The following is an 18876-nucleotide window of genomic DNA, read 5'->3' on the forward strand; positions in this document are numbered from 1 at the left end:
CAGGTGCTGGCAGCGCTGGCGGTGTCGCTGGGCCCGTTCGCCGCCGGCCTCGGCAAGGGCTACAGCTCGCCGGCCATCGCCTCGCTGGAGGAGCAGCAGCGGCTGCGACACCGCATGCACCCGGGAGGTCTGGCCGCCAACTCCACCGCCGCCATGGCCTTCGCCGTGTCGCCGCAGCAGGCGAGCTGGGTGGCCAGCCTGTCGCTGCTGGGAGCCTTCTTCGGCGGCGCGCTCGGCGGCCTCGCCATGCGCTTCGGCCGGCGGCGAGTGCTGCTCGCCGCCTCGCTGCCCTTCTCCGCGTCGTGGCTCGCCACCGTGTTCGCGTCCAGCGTCGAGGTCATGTTCGTGACGGCCTTCGTGGGCGGCTTCTGCTGCGCCATCGTGCTGCTCGTCACGCAGGTGACACTCACTCACTCGCTTTGCTGTTGTCTTCGTCCGGTCTTCCCACGTGTTTATTCTTCCGTGATCTGATCTACTTAGAGGAGGGGCCACGTATAACCAGCAGTGCGAGAGTATGCGGCGTGCCTTCTTGCAGACGTGCGTCAATGTGCGACCACCACACCAATCATACCTGCCAACTTTTTAGTTCGCTCATCGAGAAAACTTTTAAATTGGGAAAATGTATCGTAAATCAAATGCGGCAATTTTTTACATGCATTAAGTGCAATTATTTTCTATTTTTTCTATTCCATTTGGTTTCTGCTAATTTACTAATGACATGAAGGGCATATCGATGGCCTAGAATGAAAACCTCATACAGTCAATATTGTAAATGTACTGGGAAACTAAACCTATACAGAATGTGCCAATTTACACAGCATGCATATGAAAAGCAAAATTATCAAGTACAAAACAAAAGCAATAGTATTCACTAAACAAGATTACTTAAAGACATACCTTGCTATATCACATGTTTGTTACATATTTCAGTCACCTCCTGATTATCATCCTTGATGCAATTTTAAGACTTAGAATGTGCAGCAGTTGCCTTATTTGCTTTACCTAATAAATCTGAGGTAAATCTTTGTTCATAACAAACACAATTCCTTGATTTCAACACAGAAATAGACTGCAAAGTTTTAGATGACATGGAGACCTCAATTGGGTTCTGTTTATTTTACCATACTGAAAATGCGCTCACATTCTGAATTACTGTGGGGGATTGACAGAATTGATAGCATTTGACAGTCTGTTATACTTCAGGAAGCCATCTACTCCACGAACTCTTGATAATTCAGCCCACTTGACATCAACAGTGCCTGCTTTCGTCACTTCCAACCCCGTGTGTGCAGTACTGGTGAAAAAGCTATCAATCTTCTTATTTTCTTCCTCAGAAAGCACGTTTTTTCCTATGCTTAGGAAACTTAACGTGTGTAGTTATGTCGGACCTACCTCCATGAGCAATACTAAAATCACACCGGCACACTGTGCAAAACACAAAAGTTTCTCCTTTTTGCGATTTCAGAATACACGAGAATTCGTTGTTATACGCAGCACGGTAAGTCTGAATATATTTCTTGTTGGCTAGCTTACTCATGGTTCCCATCACGTAAATACAAACTAAAAAAAAAAAAAAAAAAAAAAAAAGCAGTTGCGCAGCACTACATTGGAACTACGAACAATAGTCAGCCATTTTGGACAATATCAGGAACAAGGAACAGACCAAGGAGGTAGGGCTGACGTCACAATTGTGGTCCGTTCCTCCGTTTATGGAAGCACTTTTTCGTTGCGTTAAGTGGAAAACAAACGTAGACCAGTCCAAACCATATACAAATAACTATCTCTTGCTTTGTTTTCATTCCGCCTTCCGTCGGTGCGTCGGTAACATGGCCGGTACAGTAAAAGTTGGCAGGTATAAATGGCCGGTACAGTTAACGGTAATAAACCACCACGCAAAAATAAATCCGTAAGATATTAAAGACGGCCGTAAAACAGTAAAATAGTATTAAAATCCGTAAAAACTTACGGACGATCCGTAAAAGTTGGCAGGTATGCACCATCCTATCCACGGACGCGGCCTCAAATGTTCCAGAAGTCGGAAGTGGTTTAAATATATATCGGTACAAGATAAATTAGTCGGGAAAAGATAAATTTAAAGACAGAAAAGGTTATTCGGATATAATTTTAAAAGCGTATTCCAGCCTTAGGATTCACTTTTATGCCCAAGTCATGTATACATGTCAACTTACGATTTTTTCGTGATGAACCTGCAGCCTAATTTTGTTTGTCGAATTCAGACTCATTCTGATTTATTGCTTTAGGCGCTGGTCTTCAGCTATGCGAGAAATTTGTGGCCAGCACCATGAAAGGTAGAATGTAAATGAATGTAGTATATCTTTGAAGTACTGCGTCTACATTCGCCTGGAGTAGGGATGGAAAAACCCAGTTGGAACCACAACGCTGTTCAATTACCCCCCCCCCCCTTTTTTTTTTTCACGCACAAAGGAAGGGGCCTAGTTGGATGCCAAGATATACTAAATGCCAATTGGGTACGCTTGTTTTCCTAATCACGAATCAGTAACTTGTTTTAATTAAGGTAAAATTAAACAGCAATTTTGCATTCAGTTTATAATTTATGTGGATGTAATAATAATTTAATAACGTAATCACATTTTAATTTCATAAAAATTAAGCAGGTGGATGTTCAATCGCTTTGAGCCCCTTCTGGCAAAGTCATTGAGGGATTACAGTAAACGGAATTAGCCTGTTCTAATTATAACACCTTAGCATACATAAGTTTTGAAATATTTAAGCTCACGAGTAAATCTGTTTTTCACCTATTTAATACCTTTTTTGTTTGTTAGTTTTACACTTTATATTGAGGTGACATACTCTGGATAAAATGTATTTTTGGAAAGGAAGAACTTTTGGGCCACTGCGGTACCAAGTGTATCTAGAGAACTACATAACATGTCTACGATATCGACTCCAGGAACTACTCGTCTCGACTGGCGTCATCCAACAGCCACTAACTCCCGGCACGTAGGCAATCCACGATGCGTTATTACGTGTTGCCTATCTCTCAGGCTGCCCGACAGGAAACGCCACCACACCATATCTATTAGAAAAAATCTTTGGTTTCTGCTAAAGTATCAAGTAGTTAGTGCAATTACGGATCATGCTTCAAGTTAGACAACGGGAACCACCCCCCCTCTCTCCGGCTAACATTAAAAATCTCTTTAAAGAACGAACGCCCTAAGCTAATATTATTAAGATAGTGACAGTTTGTTAGTTTGTCGGTAAGTAGTATGCTTGAAAACTACTGAACTGAATACAATTACCATTACTGTTTGTTTCGCACCTTTCGTGGCTTTTTCATGACTTCAATGACATGCCGACATCCTTAATGCTTCCCAATGGCTACTGACATAATTTAAACTCAAAAATATAGAGTTTTTTTTAGAACTTTTGTGTTTGTTTGTTTCGGCATTACTTGAAAACCACTTGACGGATTTTGCTGATTTTTTTTTTTAATAGTAAGATATTTTGCTAACTTAAACACTAGGCTACGCGTAATAAATGAAATCCACCCCTAAGGAGGCGAAAAAGGAGTAACTGTGGTTTTAAGACCATTAGACCTAATATCAATTTAAATAAAATAGGGGCATGTTTCTCTCTTCTTTTTTTTAATTGGGTATCTCATGAAATAAAACGGTGTTATTTCATCCCGGTAAAAATATATCCTAGAACATACTGAAACGGGAAATAAAATCAGATACTTAATCTAGACTTAAAAATTAAAAAGGTTACTCATAACCAGTGGCGTAGCGAGCGGGTGGCAGGGATGGTCGGAGCAGGGAGGGGGCGCCGTCGCGACGGTTTCGCGGTTACTGAACCCCCCCCCCCCCCTTTTAATCCAAGAGGGGGCGCCATTTTCAATTCTGGCCAGTGGCGCCAGTCACCTCAGCTACGTCACTGCTCATTACCACTTTAAAATTGTCATTCTTGAACTTTTTTTGTTGTGAATAACCCGCCAAATGGCGCATACCGAGAGCTGCCACGCTACACAACCGTGTGTCCGCGCAGGTGTACATCAGCGAGATCTCGGTGCCGGACATCCGCGGCTGCCTGAGCGCCGTCCTCAAGATCGTCGGCCACGTCGGCGTGCTCATCAGCTTCTGCGTGGGCGCCTACCTGGACTGGCGGCAGCTGGCCATGGTGGTGGCCGCGGCGCCCGTCATGCTGTTCGCGACGGTGCTGTACGTCCCGGAGACGCCGAGCTACCTGGTGCTGGCCGGCCGCGAGGAGGAGGCCGCCGCTTCCTTGCAGTGGCTGCGCGGACCCGGGGCCGACGTGGCGCGCGAGCTGGCGACCATCCGGGCCAACGTGCTCGCAGCCAGGGAGCAGCGGCTGCGGCGGTGGGGCGGCAAGGCGCTGCTACGACCGGCGCTCACCACCTGCGGCCTGATGCTCTTCCAGAGGTTCTCCGGCGCCAACGCCTTCAGCTTCTACGCCGTCACCATCTTCCGGCAGACCTTCCGCGGCATGGACCCGCACGGCGGGGCGGTCGCCGTCAGCTTCGTGCAGCTGCTCGCGTCATTGCTGTCCGGCCTGCTGATCGACGTGGTGGGGCGCCTGCCCTTGCTCATCGCCAGCTCCGTGTTCATGTCCATGGCGCTGGCGGGCTTCGGGTCCTTCTCGTACTACGAGGACGTGCACCGCCACCGGGCCGCCTCAGCCGCCTCCGCCGCCGCAGGCCAGCACGACTGGATCCCCTTGCTGTGCGTGCTCGTGTTCACGGTCGCCTTCTCGCTGGGCATCAGCCCCATCTCGTGGCTGCTCATCGGCGAGCTGTTCCCCCTGCAGCACCGCGGGCTGGGCGGCGCGCTCGCCACGTCCTTCAGCTACGCGTGCGCCTTCGTCGGCGTCAAGACGTTCGTCGACTTCCAGGAGGCGCTGGGACTGCACGGCGCCTTCTGGCTGTACGCGGCCATCTCCGTGGGCGGGCTGTGCTTCGTCGTGTGCTTCGTGCCGGAGACCAAGGGCTGCGATCTGGAGGAGATGCACCCCAAGTACACCCGGGCGTGAGCCCCCCTCCCCTCTGCCCCTAACACGGTAGGAAGAGCACAGACACACGCGCGTCGCACCTACGTTTCTTCGCTTCCGACTGTGCCTTACGTCAACAGAAGGCACGACGGGGGAGGAGGTGAAAAAAAAAATACATATTTGCTCAGCTTGACCGCGAAAGCAAACCACACTGACACTTCCCGCCAGGCCATCGTTATAACAGCACAACAAATAATTTAAAATTAGTCAAGTAACGTAAAATAATAATACAATAGTAGTTCACATCAGTGGCGGATCCAGGATTTTGGTTTGGGAGGCAAGGGCGCCCATATGATAATTTGTAGGGGGGGGGGGCAGACTTAGGGGTATGAAGTATTTTTAATATTTTGGAAGACTTAACTGCGGCTTGTTACTAGCCATAAAATAGTTCCAGTTCTGACCCTGTTAAAATTTTTTGTCCTGTTACTAAAATAATAGACCACAGTACTCATTCGCCATAAAAAAATCTTTATTGGCTACTTTATTAATTAAATATTAACTATTTTATTGAAACAAATGAATTTTTAGAAACACAAATGCAGGAATAGAGTCCTTATACTTTTGAAGCGTCTCGGGTACACGGATATTAAGAATACAGTCCTTCAACTAATTGCTCTCTTTACCCCTAAATAAATGTCGCGTACAAATTAAATTAAAATAATTATAAAGTTTAAAACGTGTTGATCAAAAGATTCAACTTTGGGAGAGAAACGATTTGAGTATGTTATCACAGTCAGAAAACAGTTGTTTTTAAATGTAACACCTGAACTACGCTTATAATTACAGTCAAAAATTGTTTCACAATTAAATGAATATTACTATGTTTCGATATGAATCATAATTGCTTATCATTTAAAATTAGCACAGATGGATTCAGTAGTAAAGCGCAGAAAAAATTAGTTTATTATTAAACTAGACTATTTAACCAAACAGTATTTAGATGTTAAGGAATTAAGTGACACCAAAACCAATGAAAATAATCGAAAATTTCTAAATGCTGACATAACTCATATATCAGCTTTCCACAGAAGAGTTTAGTTCGGCGCAATTAATCCACACAAAACAACTGGACATACTATGTCGACGCGTATTTTAAGAATATAAGAAGATCCACATCGCAGTATAATTTTTTTTTTCGTGTCGTGTGGTGCGGGCCCCCATTTGTGGTGCGGGCCCATAGGCTACAGCCTAGATAGCCTGCGCGTAAATACGGCATTGATAAACCCTTAAATAACATGTTCAGTACTTAACTTCAGAATTAAGAGTACATTAGAACCTCGATTTTACGGAGCCCGGACTGAACGAAGCCGCGATTTTACGAATACATTTTTTTCAGGAACCATCTAAAATTCGGAAAATTTGACACCAAAATATATTTTAAAAAAAATTAAAAAAACACTATGAAAACCTATAAAAATATTAATTTTTAATGCACACCGTATTCATATTTTAAAGCTAATACAACAGCCATTTACCGTTAGTGAATATTGTATAAGTTATTGCGGCATCAAACTCAAAATCGAAAAGAAAAAATGGACTAGGTACACTATTTGTCGCAAAGTTCGAAATTTCTTCGATTGAAAATTTATGTCAAGGCCGTAAAAATATTTATTTTACCGCAAATGAACTATACTCAACATTCCTTACCCATTCCAACATTTCCAGCTCGTGAGCATAGCAACTGAGCTTGAAACCTTGTGAAGCGTGAGAGAAAGAAACGATATTGAGTAGCTACTTCCTCTCCTTTCCGCTAATATCCAGCAACCCACGTCATTAGGCATTATCTTGACATGTGTCGCATTCATTACCTTCTCTGCATCGGTTTCCCAGTAAAAAAACGCTCAAAAATGGTATAAGTGACGCAGCAAGTAGACGTGACGAGCGGTTTTTTAACCAAGCTTTTTTTTAACTTACTATACAAACAAATAATTCCCTATGGCTATGACAAATTCAAGGGCTTCTCGCACTAAAATGTACTGTGTTTTTAATGAATGTCTGTCGTTAAAGAGCAGCGTTTTTCTTCACCAAATAAGCCTATGATTAAAGACCGTAAAAATTCGCGGATTCCTTTCGAGACAGGCTGGAATCCAAACTCGTTTATCTTAATGCTGTGTCAGTGATTGGACCGCAATTTACCTGAAGGACTCTGAGCCAATGGCAAACACTCAACAAAAGAAGTATCGAATCATAAGAATCGCAGTAAACAGTTTCCCCGAGTCGGTAGCCAATGACCATGTGATAGTTGCCAGAGTACATAGGAGAATCGTTTAGTCTATCCTAGTGGTCATTGAAACCGCGAATTTTTCCAGTCCCTACCTATGATCACTTTTATGAAACAGTACAGGTGTACACTGAACTGTGTGCTTGTTCTCCTCGATTATGTTACTAAAAGTGCGTTCATTAATATTTTTCAAGCTGATCTGTTAAAGATTAACTGATAAATATGATAAGGTGAAGTCCATAAAAATGCAAGGCAGGGAATTCTTCCAGCTCATCAACCCGACCATGGAAAGTCTCGTCTGTGTTCAGTCGTCTCTGGCAAGGAGTGGACAAGTTTGCAAACTCAAATATAAATTTATTTTAGTAGCACGCGTCTTACGAAAAGGAAAGATATCCAAGAAAGGCATGTCGGACAACCTACTGTCACCACACAAAAGTTAACATGATGCAATGCGTGGTGCAACTGTGTTTAGTCGCTGTGATGTCGCTTTTATATCACTCGTGCAATGAAGCAAGTTGTGGAATGTTAAAAAAAAAAATAAGGGGAACGCAGGGGAGGGCAGAGGGCAGACAGCAGTCATTGTTTTTACTATTTAATATTATATATATTCCGTTCAATAAATTATAACATGTATCTTCACAGGGTGGGGTGTTTGAAATTTTATGAAGATAACGATTTTACGAATGCAATCCAAGCGACTGTGAGCATACGTAAAATCGAGATTCCATTGTAAATTGCTTCGGAGTCTACTGAAGGTAGCGGAATCCTTATCCCTTTAAACACTTTTGAAGGGAAAAAGTGGTTTTCCTCTAAATTAAAAATTCCAACATAAATTTTACGTTGTAGACTTTTCTGAACAATAATTCTTATTTGAGTAACTTTAAAGGTGTTAGCTTACCTTAAAAATTGTGAATATTCTGAGCGGATGTGACGAATGAGGAAAACTAAGAAACACTACATAATAACAATGGTTTTTATCTTTACACTTTTCACTTATTTATTTGCACTTAAGTTATTTATACTGACTGAATACACTAAACTAAATCTAGACCAGATGCATAAAACTGTAGGTAGACCTAAAGACTATTGAAAAATCTCTGTTTTGAGATGTTATTTGTGAACATACACATTATTATGACGAAAAAGTAGCAAAACATTTCGCCGTCTACAAGCACATGTCAACTGTCGCGTCGTCTAACTCTGACTGGTCTAAATCTGTTGTGTTGTGTTATCGCGTGAGCTTGGGTAGGAATACGAAGGGGAATGACTCGCCACGGGCGTTGCGCTTGAACAGCGTTTTCTCCCTGTACACAACACCTTATATCGCAGCAGCAGAAACTAATGCTTGAACTAACATAACAAATGAAATAGACATGTAAAAAACGATATACAATAATATCTTCGTGTTGAACCACTTCTACATAATACCGAATTTAAATAATTTTCTTTAAAGTAAAACACCTGACTACACTATATTTTTTTCCTTACCTGAAAGCTAGGGGGGGGGGGGCCACGGCCCCCCCCTGTCCCCGGGTATGGGCGCCCTTGTTGGGAGGGGCTTGACCCAGCTGAGGCTAGGCTTTATCAAGGCAAACACTAAAACAATAGTGGACCCAGATGCTTTTGGAGGGGGCTTGAGCCCCTTAGCCCCCCCCCCCCCCCCTCTCTCTCTCTGGATCCGCTACTGGTTCACATTGAGTAATTGTTTTGAAACAAACTCTAAATATGTAGTGAGGTGGGCGAAAAACAGTTAAGCTTACAATCGATCAACACAGGCGTTGTTACTTTGAATAATTTGCTACCGAAACTGTATCTTATAAGCATCATAAATTTCCCAAAAGTTAAAAAGAAATTTTTATATTTAACGCTGCATGCTCTAGCTTCTCCCGTTTGCCGCTATTCTAAAGTGTAGGGTACAAGCACATCCATTTTTCCATTAAAAACATGGTAATAAAGATTTTAAAAAACAATGAACAATAGCAAAACAATTTGTGGAAGTAAAAATCAACATCTAGCATTTTAATTGGTAAGCAATTATGATGAGCCTCAAATTTAGTCATGTTGGGCTGTATACAATGCTATGATCATACAACACTTCTAACAGGACTCTACAAATAAAATTATTTAGAAAAAATATCTTACACATTATTTTATAAAAGTATTGTAAAACTCTTCTTGCTACAGAAAGTGAGTGTTTGATATACATTTGTGCAGCCTTTAATCTAATCATATAAATCTTGCACATACTTATAATAATTAATGCAAGCATTCATTTTTAGTGTGCAGGCACATTAAAAATATTTTACTATATAACTATCTAAAAAAAAATATTCTCTTAGATATTACTGAACACAGTTAATAAAACACTACATGCATATTACTTAACTTATTCTATAAAAAAAAGTTTGTGAGATATGATTTTTAACTAATATTTAACTGAATATAGACTATTTATTACTGTGCTCTTCCTATTTAACACTCATAATGTTTAAAATTTTATACACTAAATTTATGCTTCCATGATGCTAAAAATGAATATATCTTTGAATGACTGAAACTGCAAGAAATAAAGAGAGACTCAAGATATACTGAAAGAAAAATAAGAAGGTAAGATAAGGTGCCTTTGAAAGATGTGTTATGCGTGTGTGAACAATTCTAAACAGCTTTTTATTACCAACTTAATAATAAGTACCTTACCGAAAATATGTAAGCAAACGTGTGTTCTTTAGTTTAAAATAATTTTTTTAACTTACACAGAATGTGCTGAAGTTCAGAGTAACTCAAACAGTGACATAGTGACCGTAAACATAAAGAGAGGAGACAACGAAACACTACGTCTTAAATGGATGTTCTATAACTTAGAAAGTCTAGACTCCACAAAGCAGATGTAGGTTGCAAGCATATCTGGTTTTAGAACTTTTGTAAAAGAATGATAGGTTAAAATTACTGACTTTCCATCCATTTCAAACTCCAATATTGATAGAAATCAACATTTAAACCCACATTTAATATACATCACTTTTTCAACTTCACGTACCTTCCACATATCTTAATTTTAAATCCTGGTTGATTAAAAATATTTATTCGTAGATGCAATTTAAAATCTACAATATGCGGATACTATCTCCCAGTAGGATCTAATGTCATTATTTAACATTCTAATTATGCATAATCATTGACACTTCCATTAAATAAATATTAACTTTTAAATAATTTTAAAATCACTTAGATTAACAAAATTAGATATTGAAGTGTTTTTTGATAGCTTATTACTTATTGACAATAATATAGAAAAACCAGGAGACAATAAGAAAGTTTCTTAAAGATTAGAATAATCTTTGATGCAGCAGAAGATTATAATATATAAAAATTGTGACTCAATATACATATTATAAAAATTTATTAAATTCCCACAGCACAAATCATGTTTGCACTACTTATACAACTCACATGTTTGGTGTATATGAACGAAATATGATCCAATAACATTTGGAGAAGTAGACAAATGGTCCAATAAAAAAAAAGACCAGTACACTTTAATGACACATTTTAAAGTCAATTAATTTAGACAATAAACAGTAGAAGACTGTAGCAATGTGCTTTAGTTTTCCAGGGTAGAAACACTTTACATCTTCCAATGGCAATGTCAATAAATAGTATGTAGAAAGTTTTAATTTAAACTTTTAGAAATTCCTAAGACACTTTGATGGAAAGTAATAGCTGAATTTACATCTTTTTAATATATTTCTTTTGATAAAGCTACTTTCCATTACATGGAAAATAATATTATTTGCTAGTTTTAACTGCCTTTGTAAGAAAATATGTATATATCACTTCATAATTTTTGGGGAAAAAAATTAAGTCTAAAGAGACAATCTGTACATACATATTTGAATATGTATTATGTAGTATCTGTATTTACAAATACCTAGTTGTTTAATGTAATATGAAAAACTGCATAGTTCTGTAAAAAAATGGTTGTGAAACAATACAGCTTTGTGATCAGTTGCTATGAAAAGATGAATGGTGCCTTCAAGAAAAACAATTCAGAGTGTGTAAGCCAGAGATATAAGTCTGTTTTGGTATTTACTGAGTACACAACAATGTGAAAGCCTTTGCAGTGACCAAATAATTTTAAGGTTGGAAAAAATTGCCTGCAAGTCTTCACAAGACTCACAATTAAGCAAGTTTCTTTTGAAAAAAAAAAAGTATTTTTTTAATGGTTTTCAAACAGCTTATCTCTACATTATTTTTCTTTGATAAAGAAAACTTTTTATTCCTCTGTGCTTTTTTTTTTGTGATAGCCACAATGTCATCAGTATATGTATGAGAGATCTTCAATGGCATTGAATTATTCAGCCAGAGGCCATACTTGGATTGGATATTTCATGCCTAAACCATGTAGTGTAAAAACTTAAATTAAACTTTCCAGAAAATACATACAGATCCAGTAACCCATTGTGAACCGAAGAAACTCATAAGTGTTTAATTATGGACCATTTGGCGATTATATTGATACATTCTGCTTCGGGGACAATAAACAAAGTTATTTTCAAGACATTATACATTTTATATTTATTTCATTTCAGCTCTTTGGTTAGGTAATTGCTTGGACTCACCACCATGTTGACTTTCCCCCGATTTTTTCTGTTATCATTACTTACTATTATTTAAGAGATATTTCTGAAATTTGAACATGATACCTCCCTTGCATTAATTTGTTTTTCTATCACTAAAATTTCAACAGATATTCACTAAGTGTAATATAATAGGTGTAAAAAATGCATAAATGATAAAAATTACGAACAGTTCTGCGACTTTTGAAAACCCAGTATGTTACACTTAGGCTGGTATTCCAAACCACAAAAATTAGGATTTAGATGTTGAATATGCTACACCTGTACCCTAACTGTATTCCAAGTGCAGGATAGGACACGGCCAGTTCCCTTATTTTTAAGGAACAAATTTTGCTGTCCTATCCAGTGCCGATCTGTTGCCAAAATTCAGTGCATGCACAGAGCTCACTTTTTCATTGATTTCGTCCAGAATACGGACCCACATCTGGCACCATTAATTCGCATAGTCATTTTTATGTTGGTGTGCCAAATGAAACTTTAATAGCAAAACTATCCTGCAATACATTTTGTACACTTTAATGATCATAAGCACTTGAAAATATTAGAAAGGCTGTTCTATTGTGTTGATGGTTGCGAAACGTCTGCTAGTATGCATTGAAACCAGTTTCTAGACTTGCAGTGCATCATTTATTAAAATGGTTGCTGATTTGTTTCCTTACTGAGATTAGGTTTAGACACATTCTGGAATACGGCCCACGAGTTAGGTTACGGTTGTATCCCAACAAGACAGTGCTTATTCGCTACCTTATCAGAACATCTTGGAATACCACCCTTAGTGGATATCTGTTGAAATATTGGTGAAAGAACAAAAATGCAAGGTTAGTATTATGTCAGAATTTCAGAAAGAGACCTTAAATAATAGTACTGATGATAAGATTAAAAACAAAAAAACAATGTGTGTGGGACCAAGCTTTTCTTATTCCATGGGAATGTTTTAAAGGCACCAATGAAATTCATTTAATCAAAAATTTTCTGGAGTAAAATCTTTTGTTTAATGATTATATTTGAAAACAATAAAAATTAAGACAACTCTCTCGCTCTATAGAGAGAGAGAGAGAGAGAGAGAGAGAGAGAGAGAGAGAGGTTAAAATAGTTTGATTGGTATTTCCCAACAAGGACATCAATAACTCATCAATCGGGACAAGATTATAACATATTATGGTGCACAGCGATAAATTTTAAATAACACAAAAAGCATGTAAATACAACATGTAACACTAAAATTTAATTTAATAACTATAAAGCAGTGAAATTCAAATAAAATCATTAAATCAACCAGCCTTTTAGTGAAACTTTACTGAAACCTCAAAAATGTAATCTTTTAATATATATTAAATTCAATGAACATTAATTTTTTAGCTTGAAGTTTGTAGGTACCAACATGTATGAACCAAATGAATTTTAAAAAAATAATATTACCTTGCATTTGTAACTACATCAATTTTTCATTAATAACTGTGACAGTATATTTTTAGATACACAATCAGTTGCCCTTTTATTTTATATGATTCCTTTCCTAGACAAGTTGATCACAAATTATTTTACTGTAAACGTGTGCCATTTATCACAAAACTACACTATTTTAGAAACATAAGTATTGAGAAATATTTTATTGCTATTGATTTTTAATACTACACTATTTTAATAAATAAAGAGAAATTATAATAATTATGACAAAAACTGCAAAATCTTGTGTTCTAAAAAATGCAATAAAAATAAAATGATAAATTCTTTTCTCTATTGACATAGACAGAACTTCTATCATTATTAATAATATATTACTGTGTGTTCTACATTCTCACTATTTTTTTCTTTGGTGTTGTATTCAACATGTTTCAAAGTGAAATAATATTTCCCATGGCATAAATCTGTATTTTTTTAACATTGAATCAAACTAATTACTTACAAAGTGTTTAGAATAAATTTATTTATATTATTTGCAAGAACAAATATTTGAATATTTGGCCTTTTTATAATAAATATACAGTCACCGCAATTTTAGTCTGTCTTGAAACTTACTGACTGTGAAATTACTTTTGACAACACAAACACTATAGTACTTATTATCAACAGTTTTTTTTACTGAGAAGTAAGCACCTACGTAAGACCAAAGTGACCTAAAAAAACTGTGATTTCATTATCTGAATTGTTGATACATAAAACTTTAAAAAATGTCCTTGATAGAAACAAAAAAATACAAATAAAATATTAAAGGAGTGTCCAAATATTAGAATTATGTTGAAAGTACAATGTATTGTTAAATGAACATTAAAAACTAACACACAAAGCACTTTGTCCAATTTTTTTTTTTTTTCTCCCTAGAGTCTGTCACACATACAGAACTGTGAGTATTGTCAAGACTTGTACAGTATGCATACAAAAGAGTTATTGTGATGTGAATAATAGATGTATTGAGTAAGTGGAATGGAATATGTTAATGGGAATTAAAGTAACTACTTAATGAGAAAATGAGAACTGAGAACAAAGCTGCTAAATAAAATGTAACTAAATGACAATAATGCTTGATGTTGCATTTTAGATAGTAATTTTTATGCTATGATCACAAAAAAATGAAACTAAGAATTTACAACAAAAAAAAATGCTTTACGGTACACATCACAGTGTGGCAGAACTTAATTGTGTAAATGTACCAAAGCTTATCATTGTATTTTATAACCTGTCATGAAAACTTATGTAAATAGTTATTTTTTAAAAAGATTATTCTAAAAGAATAAAAGCTATTTATCTTTTAAGCCGACAAAATGTTGAACTGATGGAAATAAACTTTCAATAAATTGTTTTTATGATCAATGAAAGCCCAGCAATAACAAAAATATTTACCAGCCCTAATGTAATAGATGCATATCATTCATATATATGTATTACTAAAGCTATACCAAAACTAAGGGAAAATATAATAAAATTTCCATGAACTGCAGAAATTTTTAAATTTATATATTTCAAACTGACAATAATGCATGTATAATACACTATGATATTATTTAAAAAACTTTGACTGAATTCTTAAACTGAACATGTTTCATTTTTGAAAACACTAAATTCAAAAATCTGACTAATAATAAAATTATACATACATCATATAAATATTTAAAATTTAATATGATACACTGTAAATACACGAGTTTTTTTACATTAGTTCAAAAAATGTGTATATAAAAATATAAACAGAGTGGGTTTTCAAAAATTGTTTTACCTCCAAAAAAAATTTTTTTTTTCTAACCCCAAGCTTGAGAACAGCACCCTTGCAATGACGTGCAATTCACTCATTATGAACCTGAAGAACTAACCTCCCAATATAAATTTCAATGCAACCCAATTGTATGAATTTACAAGTATAACTTCTACAGTGAATGAATTAGAGATTCAGCCTAATTCCACTTTTGCAAAAGGAGACATTGGCAGGAGCTAAAAATTTTGTAGAAAAAAAAAATATTTTTAATTTCCTCTAGATATTTAAGGTACATAGAATCACTGATGTGCAATGGCATCTCTTGTATTTGTTTGAGACTATGTATAAGTTACACTTTTACATCAGTTCTCTTATTACTGTAATATAATAGTGTAATTTTACTGTGAGGAATTTTTCTCATTTGAAAAGCCATTAGTGAAAGTGTTATGTCAGTAATTTAAGACAATGATAAATTTAATTTTTATGAGAATTTTTATTATGATTATTCATGTAGTTTTTCATTATTGTACAGCATAAATAAAGGCTAAATAATAAAACACAAACAAGAAACTTGCAATTTAAAGAAAAAATACTATTGTGTTTAGAACATCACATTTTCAATGTAAAGATCTGTAACCTGAACGAAAAAGTGTGAAAAATTTGGCCTTGTAGCTTAAATATAAATATAATTTGTTTTTTACATGGTTATATATTTGTAAATATTGTATGATGAAATATGTTTTATAAATATTTTATTTTAACTTAATTTTAAATGAACGTAAATTGTTAACTGTGACAGCCGACTGGATGTGAGAAACCATTTTCATAATGAGATGTACAGTATCATTGTAAGTGACAATAACTACCACTGATTATGAAAGAATATGTAAAAATGTTCTGGGTAATAATTATAAACAAACAATAACAACAGGTACGAAAATATAATTTCCAATCCCACAACATTCTTCTGCTGAACATGCCTGTGGATTGCACTGTTGGAAATATTGAACCCAAATCACTATAAATCAATACTGGACAGCTCTGAGCTATCAACTCTGGAAAAAAACCACAAATCTCACTAATATATGTATATATATTAGTTAATGGATAAATCATGTATTATACTATCTGGTGACAAAAGTTTTTTTTAAATTCTATTAAGAAATTTGAAGCACTGGATCTCACTACAATTTTTTTATTAGTTAATGGATAAATCATGTATTAAATACTATATGGTGACAATTTCTCAACATTTATTTCTGCAATAAATTTGTATAGTGCCACGAAAAAAGTTTTTTTATTATTATCACAATGTTAGTATTATTAATGTTAAATATATATAAATATATATGCATACATACACACACACAATGTTAATACTGCACATATAACCTATATATCCTGTCTACCATTTACTGGACTGGTGTGACAGCAGTAGCAAATTCGTAATACAAAAATCATGAAGCTGTCCCGTATTGGTTTCTACTGTATTTGCGGAGACTACGCTGGTCAGTATCTCAACAAGGAAAAAAAAATGAAAATTAACATTTGAGCAAGGAGCCCAGGCGACTATTTTTTTTTTTACAGCTGACCACACCTCATCCGTTAAAACAAACTCCTTTGCGACTTCCGGCTCTCAGTTGCTGAGAGCCAAACATGCGATGTTCGAGATAGCAACACCTGGCACTGATGCTGAAAGGAATATGCACCTGAAATATAGAGGCCACGAAGGTGGGTTGACAAGAGCACCACTAGCCTACAGACTGAGTCACGTAACTTGCCTTTAGCGCAGCACCAGTGATACCCAGTTCCCAAATATCACTTGCAGAGCAATCACATAAAGTTGTTTACCAACACTGACAGCAGAACCACAGTGGCGGAAGGATACGAGGACAGCTGGTACTTCTTTCGAGAAATGTTGAATTAAGAGAAAGCGACCTGACGATGATAACATGCTATAACAAAATGACATTCCAGGTTCCAGCCCAAGGTAATAATGAGCTCATATTTTTTTAATACGAAAAACAAAGAGGGCATTTGGTGGTGAGTCGCCTTAGGGGTTTGGCTCTGCCCGAAATGTTGTCATCATTTTCTCAAAGTTGTGTTTGTAACATTGGTAATCCATATGGATGTCCCAATATATAATAGGGTGTCTATAAATACCTAGTGAACAAATTTCAGTGAATCAATTATCCACAGGGACGTATTGTAGTGTTAGAACACAAAAAAAAAATTGGAGGGCAGATGAACGGAATTATTTGTACTGAACGAAACATCCACACATATAACGTCAAATATTTAAAAAAAAACTGTTGTTTTTCACATACCATCCAACTTGTGATGTATTAAAAATGAATTAACTGCAAATAAATATATTTATTTACCAAGTTAAAACAAAACTATAATTGGAATAGTGCGGTGGAATTAAAATGTGGTGGCAATATGAGGTGGTGTCGGAAAAGGTTCTAGTTTGGTTGGGTTTTAAAAAAACAAGAGGGGGTGGAGGGGGGCCAAGATAAGTTCTTGCCCCGGGTGAATACTGGTCTAGTTACATACCTACTTTTCCAAAACCATTTAACAAAAAAAAAAAAAAAAAAAAAAAAAAAAACAGAGAGAGAGAGACACATACACATATAAGTAAAGAGGAATATTTTATAACTCCCGCTTTAGTGAGTTGAATGATTTATTTTACCTTGATAAAAATCACACTTATGAACATCCTGTTCATCACGAGGTAGCCAATTTATAAAACTGAGTAACGCATTGTTATTTAAATTTAATTAAGATTATGCCATCACTTACTCTTTTTTTTTTGGTCATGGCTATTCTCAGAGTAATTAAATAATGTCACCTTATTACTGAGAAGGAACTTGCAGTACACATTTATCTTCACTTATACTCCACATATAGAGACAAGATTTTTTGGTTTTATTTTTATGCCAATTTCATTTTTAAAACAGTGTTATTGTTTTTAATTTTTATGAATTCTGTTTATTCATAAAGATAGCACATATTCCACAAATATTACAAATATTTTTTTAATACTTATTTCCCCAAACAGTGACATGACTGATGTGTGATGCACTTTTTTACATTAATTACAATGTAATAATTGAAATAAGCATGTCTAATTAATCAGAACAACAAAAATAAATCCATAAGTATTTGTGTCTGTTTGTAAAGTGTACTAAATGTTGAAGTGTAAACATGAGTTACTAACATAATAACATCTGCCAATAATAAAAAAAATATCCTATCAAATTAGTACTTAAATTTTGGTATAAAAAAAATTCATGCTAAATTAATTACATACATTGATTTTATCATATTAAAAGATAATGTTAATGTGATTTAAATAAGTGTTTTTATTATAAAAAATTCTGGTATTTTGATTGCATTTCGGTGCTTTGTGGCATATTAACTTCCATTATGGTGTTATATGGTGCAGTGACATGCTTTTCGGCATTATTTCGGGTTTATCGCAACTCACCATATCATCTTGTCCCAATCCAGATAATGTTACAGTAAGCAACTCAAGTCTCATAGTTGCCCTATGCACAATGACAAAATTGTGCGCAACTTCTCAGCCTCGTGCTTAGAGGTGATACCGTGCTAGATGCACCAGCAAGCATCAACCTTATCATTCCACCTCACCAACACAAATACATACACCCCTGACTAAGCACGTCCCATAAACAAACTACGTACTAAGCATCATGATGACACCCAAGTAATTTCCAAGGGCTGTGAAAATACTTTCTATTAATGAGGGTTATGTATTA

At 36.3% G+C, this 18876-nt stretch overlaps 2 protein-coding genes across 2 annotated transcripts in view; one reads left to right on the forward strand and one right to left on the reverse strand.

Moving 5' to 3' along the window:
* The window catches only part of LOC134539805 (facilitated trehalose transporter Tret1-like), a 168263-nt gene extending 158712 nt beyond the window's left edge, over nt 1-9551 (forward strand). The window contains exons 3-4 of the mRNA XM_063382086.1: nt 4-399; nt 4027-9551. Coding sequence (XP_063238156.1) covers nt 4-399; nt 4027-5028 — 1398 coding nt within the window. The 3' untranslated portion in view covers nt 5029-9551. The remainder of the gene's footprint in view (nt 1-3; nt 400-4026) is intronic.
* The window catches only part of LOC134539806 (mediator of RNA polymerase II transcription subunit 20), a 279215-nt gene that overhangs the window by 250877 nt on the left and 9462 nt on the right, over nt 1-18876 (reverse strand). The window lies entirely within an intron of this gene.

The sequence above is a fragment of the Bacillus rossius genome, chromosome 16 (genome assembly GCF_032445375.1).
Source record: "Bacillus rossius redtenbacheri isolate Brsri chromosome 16, Brsri_v3, whole genome shotgun sequence".
NCBI classification, from domain to species: Eukaryota; Metazoa; Arthropoda; class Insecta; order Phasmatodea; family Bacillidae; genus Bacillus; species Bacillus rossius.